The 15137-nt window shown below is 41.8% G+C and overlaps 1 protein-coding gene across 7 annotated transcripts in view; it reads right to left on the bottom strand.

Annotated features, from left to right (window-relative positions):
• EML1 (EMAP like 1) overlaps nucleotides 1-15137 on the bottom strand; it is a 99740-nt gene that overhangs the window by 24102 nt on the left and 60501 nt on the right. For all 7 annotated transcript variants that reach the window (XM_056545203.1, XM_056545204.1, XM_056545205.1 and 4 more), the window contains 7 exons: nucleotides 10589-10718; nucleotides 8536-8685; nucleotides 7262-7331; nucleotides 4421-4531; nucleotides 1927-2022; nucleotides 658-792; nucleotides 145-244 (listed from right to left, as the gene is read on the bottom strand). In XM_056545203.1, the coding sequence (XP_056401178.1) occupies nucleotides 145-244; nucleotides 658-792; nucleotides 1927-2022; nucleotides 4421-4531; nucleotides 7262-7331; nucleotides 8536-8685; nucleotides 10589-10718 (792 nt within the window). The remainder of the gene's footprint in view (nucleotides 1-144; nucleotides 245-657; nucleotides 793-1926; nucleotides 2023-4420; nucleotides 4532-7261; nucleotides 7332-8535; nucleotides 8686-10588; nucleotides 10719-15137) is intronic.

Genomic DNA, 15137 nt, shown 5'->3' with positions numbered 1-15137 from the left:
TCCTCCAGATGTTGCAAAACTACAACTCCCAGCATGCCTGGACAGCCGTTGGCTGTCCAGGAATTCTGGGAGTCGTAGTTTTGCTACATCTGGAGGGTCGCAGTTTGGAGACCACTATTATATTTGAGCCTACAAAACATTTACCTTTTCCCCAAACCAAGAGATTTCCACTTGAATCTCCGGTGATGGTGTCACCATTTTCCGAAAAAGTGACGCACAGAACAAACTTTGGTTTTTCTTGTTTCTGGAAAGGAAAAAAAAAGGAACGAAAACATTTAAAAAAATAAATAAAAAAAAAAAAACACACTTATAAGATTATCAATATTACAGATATTACAGTAAAACTCGATATTAGTGGGTTTTCCCACCCTAAAATGATACAGTATCATCACGTTATAGGTTAGGGACCACAAGCTGGGATGCCTCATGTTTCTTTAAAGTGGCACCCAGCACAGAAGTGCCAAGAAGGAGTTAATTACAATGAATGGAAGATAACAACAACAACAACAAATAATAATATTTTTGTTAACAACAAACAACAACAACAACAAAAACTACTACTACTACTACTATTAATAATAATTGTTGATAATAATAATAATAATAACTGTTGATAATAATAATAATAATAATAATATACTATTATTCCAATATTACCTCAAATAATCCTTGTTTCTTGATCAGAGAATTTCCCTCCAAGGTCCAGAAATACAGATGAGATTTACCACATGTGACTATGATATTTGTATCTGTGGGATGGAAGTCTGACACAAACACGGCTTCATTTGAGCACTAAAGACAGAAAAAAAAAAAAAATAAGGTAAAAATAACAAACAAATCTGACAATTTTACTATGGCACATAATACAAAAGAGAAATTTTATGTTAAAAAGACATGGTCCAGAATTGGAAAAAACAGTCAGTATCTTCCAAAAGCAGCGCCACATGTGTCCATGGGTTAGGTATGGTTAGCTTAACCCTATTGAATTGAATAAAGCTGAGCTGCAATACCACACACAACCTGTTGGCAGGTGTGGTGCTGTTTTTTGGAAAGAAGTGAACATGTTCTTTCTACATATATAGAAAACCCCTTTGAGAGTTATATCCCCCACCATCACCATGTCCAACTTCTCATTAATGGGGTATTCGAGTTTAGGAAAATTGATTCTCTATTCAAAAGGATAGGGGATAAGTGTCTGTTTGCGGGGGGGTCAGAACGCTGGGACCCCCCACGATCTTCTGCACAGCACTCCGGCTCTCCTCGTGCATGGAGCGGGGGTCGACACACTCCCTCCATTCATCTCTATAGGAGAGCTGAAGATACACCAGTACTGCGCTCGTGGATAGGGGATACATTTTCCTTAAAGGGGTACTCCGCTGCTCAGCGTTTGGAACAAACTGTTCCGAACGCTGGAGCCGGGAGCTCGTGATGTCATAGCCCCGCCCTCTCATGACATGACATCCCGCCCCCTAAATGCAAGTCTATAGGAGGGGGCGTGACAGCCGTCACGCCCCCTCCCATAGACTTGCATTGCGGGGGCGAGGCGTGACATCATGAAGGGGCGTGGCTATGATGTCACGAGCTTCCGGCGCCGGCTCCAGCGTTCAGAATAGTTTGATCAAAACGCAGAGCAGTGGAGTACCCCTTTAACTGGTTTACTCCTTTAGGTTAAATAACTTTTGGTTGCTGCCTACAACTTGTGGCATTCCAGCTGTTGCAAATTTACCCCTCCCAGCATGCTCGGATAGGTTGTAGCTACAGCCTGAGATCCCAAAATTTGTTGGATTTTTGGCAAAAGCTAATTTGCAGGGGTGCAATGCAGCAAATACATGTGATTTCGGGTGCCCCTTCCTCACCATAGGATAACACATGCAGCTCGGGTCCAAAAACAGATGGAACTTGGGGTAGCGGTCGTAAAAACATTACCTTAACATCAGCCAGTTTCTCTTCTTTCTGCCAGTCCCAAACCGAGAGCACATGGTCATTGGAGTCATCGACCGCACACAGGTTTCCGCCTCCGTTCTAAACAAAGAAGAAAATGATGTGAAACCCGAATCACAACCAATGAACGGTAAATCTTGAGTTATTGTGATTAATGTTAGCTCAGTATGGTGAGCCTAGAAGATTAGGGTCCTAAAACATGGCCTGAGGCTTGCTGTAAATATACTAGCTCGCCTCTTTTTTTTAAAAGCACCTATTAGGTGGCTCAGACGACATGCCTGAAGGCCCACATAAACAAGCCGTACATCCCCTTCTAACCCCTTAACGACCAAGGAAGGTAAATTTACGTCCTGGTGCAGCGGTACTTAGCTGCGTATATTTACGTCCTGTACATGACCGCGAGCATCGGAGGGATGCTCGGATCATGCGCGGCTGGTGAGATCGAGCAGACCAGAGCAGAAGATGACCGATAACACTGATCAGTGCTATGCCCTATGCATAGCACTGAACAGTATTAGCAACCATATGATTGCTATAAATAGTCCCCTATGGGGACTATTAAAGTCTAAAAATAAAAGTAATAAAAAAAAGTCGAAAAAATTTGAAAAATACCCTCCCCCAATAAAAATGTAAAATGTCCTTTTTTCCCCCCCAAGTGTAAAAAAAAAAAAAATAATTTAATTAGTGCACATATTTGGTATCGCCGCGTGCGTAAATGTCCGAACTATTAAAATATAATGTTATTGATCCCATACGGTGAAAGGCGTGAACATAAAAAAAAAAATATGTGCAAGATTGCAGCTTTTTTGTCACATTTTATTGAAAAAAAAATTTCTAAAAAAAATAAAAAAGTTTTATATGCACAAATGTGGTATCAATAAAAATTACAGATCATGGCGCAAAAAATGAGCCCTCATACCACCACTTATACGGAAAAATGAAAGTTATTGGTCGTCAAATTAGAAGAATTTTAAACATACTAATTTGTTTAAAAAGTTAGCAAATTTTTTTTTTTTAATTTTTTTTTTTTTTAAGAGCAACAATAATAGAAAAGTATGTAATCATGGGGATAAGATGTCTGATCGCGGGGGGCCGCTGCTGGGACCCCCCCCCCGTGATCTCCCTGCAGCACCCGCATTCTATGCGGGGACTGCGTCTCTAGTTTGGGATACCTCCGGGTTTCCGGGACTGCGCACGGGACGTCGCCTCCCCAGCAATAGACATGAATGGAGGGGGCGTGGTGTGACGTCATGTCCCCAGTCCCGGAAGTTTCCCAAACTAGAGACGCAGTACTCGCATAGAATGCGGGTGCTGCAGAGAGATCGCAGGGGGTCCCAGCAGCGGGCCGTCCACGATCAGAAATCTTCTCCCCTATCCTGTGGATAGGGGATAAAATGTTTTTGCCCGGAACACTCCTTAAAAGGGATACTCCAATGGAAAACAATTTTTTTAAATCAACTGGTGCCAGAAAGATAAACAAATTTGTAAATTACTTCTATATAAAAATCTTAATCCTTCCAGTACTTATCAGCTGTTGTATAATACAGAGGAAGTTGTGTAGTTCTTTCCAGTCTGACCACTGTGCTCTCTGCTGCCACCTCTGTCTATGTCAGTAACTGTCCAGAGCAGGAACAAGTCCCTATAGCAAACCTATCCTGCTCTGGACAGTTCCTGACAGAGGTGGTAGCAGAGAGCACTGTGGTCAGATTGATAAGAACTACACAACTTCCTGTGTAGCATACAGCAGCTGATAAGTCCTGGGAGGGTTAAGATTTTTATATAGTATTATATTAGTAATTTACAAATCTGTTTAACTTTTTGGCACCAGTTTATTTGAAAAAAAAAATTGTTTTCCACCAGAGTACCCCTTTAAGTATTCTAGCAGGTATTGGAAGAAAATGTGGACGAATTTTTGGCGCTGGAACTCTGGATATTAAGAAAGGTTACCTTGCCTGACGAAGGGTCCGGTTCGGACCAGAAACGCGTAGCTTATGTATTCACAATAAAGCCTTTGAAAGGAATGCGGATGTGTTCCTGATTTTCTTAATATCCAGAGTTCCAGCGCCAAAATTCGTCCACATTTTCTTCCAATACCTGCTATTACGTTACACTGGGACAGCGTGCCTGCTACCAGAGGACTGAGGCTGCGGACCTGGGTATTGTTACCATACCACGCTTTTTAGGTGTTGTGCCCTGAGCGCAACGCCCTACGGTGAGTTTAACCTTGAATACGTGTAAACTCAATTTTTAAACGTTCTTCACTAGGGGCGCAATTTCCCTCTTTCTTTTTTCCTCTCCCTTTAAGTATTCTGATAGACACAATCATTTTACTACTACTTGTACTATTTTACTACCATGGGCACAAAGATCACAGTCACTGATTGTCGCGGTTACATAACCTTTAGGCCTCAATTACTGCATAAACATAACCGCTGACAAAATTATTTTCAACGAACGAGAAGTATTTTCTGTTACTTACAGATTTAGAGAAGGCAACACATGTGACGGCGCGATCGAAGAAGCCCATGCCGATGACGTGCAATGTGTTAAGCGTCACGGAATCCCAAACACGGACATGTGGCGGCAATTGCTGTAAAACAGGAACGCAGCAGATTAGCTGATCGCATACATTTGGTTTCGGCAGATAGGAAACCGTATATTTATATTCTTTTACTTTGCATTAATACAGTAAAGAGGGGTTTCCAATATTATGTATATGTATATTCCTCATCATTTCTAAGATCTCTGCTTGCCAAAACTGAATGGAAACATTCTGGTAATAAAACTCATCTGGCTCTGATGCTTCTCACAGCTGAGGGTTTGTTACGTTTGCATATAGTCTAGCCAGACAGAGTATGAGTAAAATATATCACAACAGGAGTGATAAAAAGTATGTCCTTTATCAATATCACATAATAACCAAGGTTATTAAAGGGGCATTCCAGGAAAAAAATGGTATATTATATATATATAAATATATATCTATCTATCTACTGGCTCCAGAAAGTTAAACACATTTGTAAATTACTTCTATTAAAAAAAATATTAATCCTTCCAATAATTATCAGCTGCTGAAGTTGAGTTGTTCTATTCTGTCTGGCAACAGTGCTCTCTGCTGACATCTCTGCTTGTCTCGGGAACTGCACAGAGTAGAAGAGGTTTGCTATGGGGATTTGCTTCTACTCTGGACAGTTCCCAAGACAGGTGTCATCAGAGAGCACTTAGACAGAAAAGAACAACTCAACTTCAGCAGCTCATAAGTACTGAAAGGATTAAGATATATTTTTTTTTAATAGAAGTAATTTACAAATCTGTTTAACTTTCTGGAGCCAGTTGATATATATAAAAAATAATTTTCCTGGAGAACCCCTTTAAGTACATGCCACGTGCTCACCAGTTCTCAAAAGGATATCATGTGTATAGATAGACAACATGACACACTATATACCAGTGGTTTCCAACCTGCGGACCTCCAGATGTTGCAAAACTACAACTCCCAGCATGCCCGGACAGCCGAAGGCTGTCCGGGCATGCTGGGAGTTGTAGTTTTGCAACATCTGGAGGTCCGCAGGTTGAAGACCACTGCTATATACCATTTCAGTATACATGTAGCAGGAGAATAGTCATGTCGAGACTTCAGAGAAGTACCATATTTGTAGAGCTAGTAGTGTCCAATCAGATAACAATATAGACATGACAATGTATACAACCACAAGTTAAATATATATTCACCCAACCCAATAGGAGAGATATATATACTTTTAATAAACTTTATTTGTATGTTTATGGATAGTAGACACATGATTAGCATAAACATGCCCACATTTATAAAGGACACACCCATCATTTGAGCAGAAGTGGCTCCAGAGAGAGGAAGGTGGATAGATGAAGGAATGGAAGAAGGTCTCGAGGAAGTCCTGTACAGCCCTCCAGCACAAGGAGGATGACAGAGGAAGCTAACAGAGGCGGTCATCTTAAAAAGGACATTTCAAGATGGATCCACCATGCTGGATGAAGTACTTCGGAAGAAATCCCAGCTGGTGAGACAAGATTTATGGACATGCCTACATAACCCTCCTACATTATTTACTTACGTATGTTAAGGACGGCCTTTACAGGAAGATTTCTTGTTTTATGTACTGTCTGCCATGATGTCAAGACGATTACAATAAATGTATATATTTTTTAATACAAACAAACCGCTCACGCTCTCCATGGTCAGACCGGGTTATAATTTAGCGATCCGATTATATTTAACAAGGATTAAAATTAGTTACAGGGGTACTCCGGCCCTAAGACATCTTATCCCCTATCCAAAAGGATAGGGGATAAGATGTCTGACCGCAGGGGTCCCCCACAATCTTGCATTCGGCACCCACCTCTTTGAGCTGCACGCCGCGCTGACAGCTCACAAACTGCCGGGTGCCGACCACGAGCCGGAGTATCGTGACGTCACAACTCCGCCCCCCCGTGTGATGTCACGCCCCGCCCCTGCTATGCAAGACTATGGGAGGGGGCGGGGCATGACTTCCATAGCGGGGGCGGGGCATGAGGTCACGATACTCCGGCCCCGTGGTCTGCACCCGGAAGTTTGTGAGCTTGCAGCGAGGCGTGCAGCTCAAAGAGGTTGGTGCCGAATGCAAGATTGAGGGGGTCCCCAGCGGCGGGACCCCCGCGGTCAGACATCTTATCCCCTATCCTTTGGATAGGGGATAAGAGGTCTTAGGGCCGGAGTACTCCTTTAAAGGGAATGTCCACTTTTGCAACCAATTTTGTGTCTACAGTGACCTATGTGTCTCCATGGTAACAGACTGCAAATAAACCCTGCGTAGTCTGATCGATCCTGCAGCCATAGTCCTTACTAACATATTTTGGGGTAGAAATATAGCTTCAGGATCAGAGTACGTAGGGTTTCCAAGAAAACCGTAGATGTCAATTCATAGCAAATTTGCAAACGTGTAGCAAAGATACTATACGGTCTCTTAGACTTTTATGTGTAGCTATATGGAGCGCAATGATCTCATGTGCGTAAACCCCAAAAAGTGTCAAAATAATGAATTTTCCTAGAAAAATCATCCTCATCGTTCACTTTACTGCAGTGGTCTACAAACGGAGGACCTTCAGATATTGCAGAACTACAACTCTCAGCATTCCCAGACAGCCATTTGCTGTCTGAACATGCTGAGAGTTGTAGTTTTGCAACTGCTGGAGGTCCACAGTTTGAAGACCACTGTTTTTTTCTGCAAGGACCACGATGACTGTCTCAATATAAGAGTCTTGATCTTATTCTGGACTCCAGCAGCAGGAATGGATCACTTACTTTTCCATCCTTAGATGTACCTGCAACTTGGCCGGTTGCTATGGTAATTTTGTCAGGATGGACGGCAAGGCTGCAAGATAAAGAAAAAAAAAAGATGCTTAATAATTAATGGACACTTCTAAGAGACGATAAAATTTACATGGGTCTTGGAGGGAGGGGGTATAGGAAGACTCGCTGCCTAACAAGCATCTGCTATGATGAGAATACTGTGTTAGCATCACAACGGTATCAAGTGTCCCCAAACCAAGAACATCAATACCCTGCGGCCACAATCAAAGGTTTTTTTTTTTTTAAATCAACTGGTGCCAGAAAGTTAAACAGATTTGTAAATTACTTCTATTAGAAAGTCTTTACCCTTCCAGTACTTTTTAGCAGCTGTATGCTACAGAGGAAATTATTTTCTTCTTGAATTTCTTTTTTGGTATGTGATCAGCCCTCTAACCTATTTGCACATGCTAAAAAAAATAGCTATTTCTGATTCCGCCACAGGTCCTCTTTAAAAGTATTGAACCGGAAAAATCCATTCTGTCAGCTGGGGACATTAAAGGAGTACTCTGGTGCAGAGAATTCCTGCTCCATCCTGCAAAAAAAAATGTAAATGAACCATCTCTCACCTTCCTGGGTTCCCGCGGAGCGCCACTACAGCTGATCGGTCCTCCGGTCCATCCTCTTCATACTTCTGTGTGTAACGAAGCGTCACATGGCACTCAGCCTATCACCAGCCGAGGCAGAACATCGCGGACGCCGGTGATAGGCTGAGCGCCATGTGACGCTTCGTTACACACGGAAGTATGAAGAGGATGGACCGGAGGACCGATCAGCTGTAGTGGCGCTCCGCGGGAACCCAGGAAGGTGAGAGATTGTTCATTTTTTTTGCAGCCCGGGCAGGACGGAGCAGGAATACTCTGCACCAGAGTATTCCTTTAAAGGGGTAAGCCATAGGGGGCGGGGCTATGACGTCACAAGCTCCCAGCGCCGGCTCCAACGTTCGGAACAGTTTGTTCCTAACGCTGAGCAGCAGAGTGCCCCCTTTAAGAGGTTCCAACATACCATATATCTGTGTCTATAATATCCATGCTCTACCCTGAAAACAATGGGTACCACTTATGTCGGGGCGGAGCAAACGTCCATAGGTTTATTAATAGTGACCACTATGAACAAAACTTTAAATCTCACACATAATGTTCCATGGTAGCTCCCTATTCTACCTTCTCTGATACAGAGATCTAAGGGGAGCATAGATAAGGCGTCCGATGGGACATTTTGTGACTCACCACTTGACGTCATCATTGTGACCTGTGTAATGTCTTTGCAGCTGTTCTTCTACGTTATATAACACCACGACGGACGCTATGAAGTACACCGTCTCTCCGGTTGGCAGAAGGTACAGATTAGTGCGACAGTCTCGACCTCGGTAGCCATAGCTAGGATACAAGTAAAGGAAGGGACAACAGAAAAGGATATGCCGTGTGTAACCTAGGAAAAGGGAAAATCATCTAGTTTGTGTGTATTGAGACTGTAAAGACAAAGTTAGGATGGGTCCACATCTATCTAGGGTCAGTTACCCCCCTGGGGTGGATATGCTGGATTAGAGAACATTGCATGCACACTTTTTTTTTTCTAAATTTCGGTCCAGGGTTGTGCGCCACTTCAGTCTATGGAGCGTTGGGTGTAACATATCCAGCTTTGGATTGTCAGACATAGTATATGTAAACCAGGCCTTTGCCTGCTTGTTCTGATGATCATAAACAGATACTACAATACTGAAGTAGTAACATTATGTTATAGATCAAAGAGATATTCTGCTACAAAGTGTTATAGAATATCATTAAAGGGGTACTCTGGTGGAAAACATTTTTTTTTATATATATAAAATGGTGCCAGAAAGTTAAACAGATTTGTAAACGACTTCTATTAAAAAATCTTTACCCTTCCAGTACTTTTTATCAGCTGTATGCTACAGAGGAAATTATTTTCTTTTTGAATTTTTTTTTGTCTTGTCCACAGTGCTCTCTGCTGACACCTCTGTCCGTGTCAGGAACTGTCCAGAGCAGCATAGGTTTGCTATGGGGATTTTCTCCTGCTCTGGACAGTTCCCGATACGGGCATCAGGTGTCAGCAGAGAGCACTGTGGACAAGACAAAAAAGAAATTCAAAAAGAAAATAATTTCCTCTGTAGTATACAGCTGCTAAAAAGTACTGGAAGGGTAAAGATTTTTTTTTTTTATAGAAGTCATTTACAAATCTGTTTTACTTTCTGACACCAGTTGATTTAAAAAGAATGTTTTCCATCGGAGTACCCCTTTAAGACTGGCCATAATTATCTAATCTAGTGTTTCTGAAGGAATGAACAACCAGCTGTTGCAAAACTACAACTCCCAGCATGCCCGGACAGCCTTTGGCTGTCCGGGCATACTGGGAGTTGTAGTTTTGCAACAGCTGGAGTCACACTGGTTGGAAAACATTGATCCAAGAGGGATGCAACAGCTAGGACCTCCACCTGTTTTGAGAACAGGGACCCCTGAATTAGTTGTACAAAAATGTATGGCTATTCTTCAAGTGCACCGAAAACTCCAGCAGCACTCCAAAGAATATGATGAATTAGTGTCTAGGCTTTTATCATCAAAGAGTGCAGCGACATTTCAGCTGCCTCACGCAGCCATTATCAATGGCTGCGTGAGGCAGCCGAAACGTCGCTGCACTATTTGATGAATAAAGCCAAACACTAATTCATCATATCCCTTGGAGTGCTGCTGGATTTTTTTGTTTTCTGTCTTGATGGTCGACCCCTGACCCGGGTTTTTGCCAGAAGGCACCCACAACAAGTGATAACGGGAGTGCGGTCCTTTTTAGAATTTTATTCTTCAAGTGGGCAATACATATGAAAGAACTGGGGGTCACAATTCACGAAATTGCCGGATACGGGATGAGATGGAAAGCAGAGGGGTCTATGGACATATAAGCCCTCAAAGGAAGGAATAGTGCCCATTTTCTGCATAGGTGTGGCCACCTGGATGCCCTGACCTAAATTGTGAAACAGATGGAGGTAACAGGAATTTGCAACTATTTTTTTCTATAATGCACAGTCTGCCACTAATCATCAGATCGCAAGATGTAACCCAGCAAACAAGTAAGTGACCCCGAAATACTAAGGTCTATGCTCCAGGCATCTCGCGTCTACCAACATGATGCTCATTGCTTAATAACTCACTAAATGCACTGACCCGAGAAATACCTCCTGACACATTGAATCAATTAGGCAAAGTGTGAATGCGCTCGGTAAACACGTTGAATAAAAAAAAAAAAAATAAAAAAAAAAAAGGATACACCCATTCCAGTTTCAGTCTCTTGGCAGGAAGTTCCACTTTCGCTTCCAAATTATACGACTCCACTTGGTCTTTGGGCAAGTGCATTGTCACCGGACGTCCTCGCAGAAACATCTTGACATAACCTTCCTCTGGGGGGAAAGAAAAAAAAAAAAAACATAAGAAATAAATAATGGAAATTACGTTATCCACAAAACTGTGAATGCACCAATTAATTCTGTAAAGAAATAAAAAATAAATGTATAAATTTTTTTTTTAATAAAATCTGGTTAAAAAGCAAAAATTGTTTTGTCAACAGTAGGAAGAAAAGAAAACGCAAGACCAGTAAAGTAAGTTTAGTAAATTCTTTAATAGGATTAGTAAGAACATGCACATACAGGGTCACTGATCAATAACCTACAAAGAGGGACATTAGTACAAATACAAAAAAAATATATATATATAAAAGTTATAAAACAACAAGGCAACAAATTATTACGTGGACTCCTGGACTACAACTCCAATAAAGAAAATGGGCCGAGGTAACCGCTGAGACCCGAGGAAGCAGCTGCTTTACATCTTTTTATATTTTATTTTTTTTTGCATTTTTTGCATCCTAGGGAACATTGCATAATCTAAAAAGACTTTTGCCCTTTGCAAAGGTATTTTATGTACAAAAAAAGAAAAAAAAAAAGGTATGAATACTTTAGCAATAAACACGTTGTCTATTCAGGGATGGTTGTGTAACCTAATAGGAGATCAATGACCACTTAGTGCATTAAAGGGGTACTCCGCTGTAAACATCTTATCCCCTATGAAAAGTATAAGATAAGATGTTAGATAGTGGGGGGCCCGCCGCTGGGGACCCCACGATCTCCACAGTCAATCGTTGCACAGAGCAAACTCTGCTCTGTGCCCGATGACTGGCGATTCCGGCCGCCACGCCCCCTCCATTCACCTCTATGGGAGGAGGCGTGACAGATATGTACTAGCAGTCACGCCCCCTCCCATAGACCTGAATGGAGGGGACGTGGGGTGATGTCTCGAACGCGGAAGTTCCGGACAACGCCGCTGCCAGCTTGGAGATCCCAGCGGGGGGCCCCCATGATCTAACATCTTATCCCCAATCCTAAGATGTTTACAGAGGAGTACCCCTTTAAGAATGATTGAGAAGAGATGATATATTTAGGTATGACATCACTTGGCTATTGCTAAAAAGCAGTGATGCTATGTAATTCCATATAGCAGGTGGTCAGTAGGACATAGTACGTCATGGGACTTGGATGGGATGTTAGCTGCACACCCCCATCCCCCCTCCCGATTGAATGTAATTTCTACTTTAGGATAGTGTTTCCAAACCAGTGTGCCTACAGCTGTTGCTAAACTACAACTTCAACTGTCTGGGCATTGGTAGTATTGCAATAGCCGGAGAGCCACAGGTTAGGGATAATCATCTACACGTGTTTTCAAACCAGGGTGCCTCCAGCTGTTGCAAAACTACAACTCCCAGCAAGCCCGGGACTACTAGGAAATGATTGGGGTTGGAGGGTGACAGCAAATAAACCAGTGACTGCTATGCATCTTCCAATGCACATCCAACTTCTTTTTCAGAACTTATAGCCATATTGGGAACGTACAATGGGAGTTGTAATCCAGTAGCCAAAGGACTTTTCTATAAAATAAAAACAAAAACAAAAAACTAAATATCAAAAAAAATATATATAAAAAAAATAATAAAAATATACAACACAAATGTCCTATCTGACAAATGAAGCTGAAATCCTGCAATGCACAAAAGAAGAAGGATTAATAGCAAAGCTGGAAGTAGCTGCTGGGGGACCTGGCGCTTTTGGAGCTAGGTGACCTGGACAGGGGCATATTGGTTAGGCTGGGACTTTTAGTCAGTGGCAAGGAGAAATTCCTGGGGGAGGAGGAGAGCGACAATTGTCCACATTCGGGAGTAAAGTCTTGCGGCTGGGAGAGATGCTCTAGAGATTCGGCCCCGTCCTTACAGCCGTCATGCAGTTGCGATGCCATCAAAACCTGCACGGTTACTACATGGCGGAGCAGACAAACCACAAAGAAGGAAAAAAAAAAAAGAAGAACAGAATGGGAGGGTACAAGGTACAGGTTAATGTAACAGAAAGCTAAGTAAATGATAAAAAAAAAAAAAAAAAAAATCAATTAAAAATGGGTGAACAAATTGCAGGTGGATAGCTATTAGGTATTAAAGGGGTTATCCAGGAAAAAACTTATATATATATATATATCAACTGGCTCCAGAAAGTTAAACAGATTTGTAAATTACTTCTATTAAAAAATCTTAATCCTTTCAGTACTTATGAGCTTCTGAAGTTAAGGTTGTTCTTTTCTGTCTAAGTCCTCTCTGATGACACCTGTCTCGGGAAACGCCCAGTTTAGAAGCAAATCCCCATAGCAAACCTCTTCTAAACTGGGCGGTTCCCGAGACAGGTGTCATCAGAGAGCACTTAGACAGAAAAGAACAACCTTAACTTCAGAAGCTCATAAGTACTGAAAGGATTAAGATTTTTAAATAGAAATAATTTACAAATCTGTTTAACTTTCTGGAGCCAGTTGATTTTTTCCTGGTTAACCCCTTTAAAGGGTATTTATGGTAATCTGCAGAGGTGACTCAGCAAGGACCTCACCATGCAATATGCCAATTTAGGTACCTGAGCTTTCTCGGCCAATCAGATTTGCCTATAGTGCGCTGTGCGATACAGGGGACAGAGCAGACCCTTTTGGTGCGTGTCATTGGTTCTGCATCCTTAAAGGGGTACTCCGCTGCTCAGCGTTTGGAACGCTGGAGCCGGCAGTTAGTGACGCCATAGCCCCGCCCCCTCATGATGTCACGTCCCGGGAGGGGGCGTGACATCACGAGCTCCCGGCGCCGGCTCCAGCATTCGTAACAGTTTGTTTCAAGCAGTGAGCAGCGGAGTACCCCTTTAATTTGCATACACGTTTAAGTTCTGGAAATATAGTTCTCTCTCTATGGTTGAGAAGGTTCCATTGTCTACATCAGTGTTTCCCAACCAGGGTGCTGCTACCTGTTGCAGAACTACAACTTCCAGCATGCCCGGACAGCCAAAAGCTGTGTGGGCATGCTGGGAGCTGTAGTTTTGCCACAGCTGAAGGCACTTTGGTCAGGAAACACTAGTCTACACCCAGCAAAGCAGCCAATGTCACCATTGTCAAGTGAATGACCGGGTCTATAATGGGGACGCTATGGGTAATAGAAGCAGCAGGGCCTAAATTTAATGCTACTTAAATTGGATGCACCAAAATAAAGTCCATTCTAAATTTCCTAGGGCATACGTAACCTTTGTGAGGTCAATTTAAAGGGGTACTCCGGTGAAAAACTTCGTAAAAACTAGTACTTTGCATTACTTTATCATGCCTGACATCTTTCTGACCCATCCTTCACTTAAAGGGGTACTCTGGTGAAAAACTTTTTATTTTTTTTTATTTTTTATTCAACTGTACTTATCCTTCCTGTACTTATTAGCTGCTGAATACTACAGCGGAAATTATTTTCTTTTTGAAACAAAGAGCTCTCTGCTGACATCATGACCACAGTGCTCTCTGCTGACATCTCTGTCTATTTTAGGAACTGTCCAGAACAGCATATGTTTGCTATGGGGGATTGCCTTTTACTCTGGACAGTTCCTAAAATGGACAGAGATGTCAGCAGAGAGCACTGTGCTTGTGATGTCAGCAGAGAGCTCTGTGTTTCAAACGGAAAATAATTTCCACTGTAGTATTCAGCAGCTAATAAGTACAGGAAGGATTAAGATTTTTTTAATAGAAGCAATTTACAAATATGTTTAACTTTCTGGCACCAGTTGATTTAAAAATAAATAATAAGAAAAAAATAAATACGTTTTTCACCAGAGTACCCCTTTAAGTGAAGGATGGGTCAGAAAGATGTCAGGCATGATAATGTAATGCAAAGTACTAGATATTTTTTGCTTACTAGGTAAAACCATGATGGAATGTCTAATAGTCACATTCATTAAAGGGGAACTCCAGTGGAAAACTTTTTTTTTTTTTTTTTTTTTTTTTTTAATCAACTGGTGCCAGAAAGTTAAACAGATTTGTAAATTACTTCTATTAAAAAATCTTAATCCTTCCAGTACTTATCAGCAGCTATTTGCTCCACAGGAGATTCTTTTCTTTTTGAATTTCCTTTCTGTCTGACCACAGTGCTCTCTGCTGACACCTCTGTCCATTTTAGGAACTGTCCAGAGTAGGAGAAAATCCCCATAGCAAACATATCCTGCTCTGGGCAGTTCCTAAAATGGACAGAGGTGTCAGCAGAGAGCACTGTGTTCAGACAGGAAGGAAATTAAAAAAAGAAAAGAACTTCCTGTGGAGCATATATAGCAGCTGATAAGTACTGGAAGGAATAAGATTTTTTTTATAGAAGTAATTTACTAATCTGTTTAACTTTCTGGAACCAGTTGATTTAAAAAAAATAAAAAATAATAAAATAAAATAAGTGAAGTGCCCCTTTTAAATATGTGTATCTTAGGTGTCCAAACTGCGGCCCT

Source organism: Hyla sarda, chromosome 11 (genome assembly GCF_029499605.1).
Source record: "Hyla sarda isolate aHylSar1 chromosome 11, aHylSar1.hap1, whole genome shotgun sequence".
NCBI classification, from domain to species: Eukaryota; Metazoa; Chordata; class Amphibia; order Anura; family Hylidae; genus Hyla; species Hyla sarda.
Note: the sequence above shows the minus strand (reverse complement) of the source record. Positions and strands in the feature narration are given on the sequence as shown.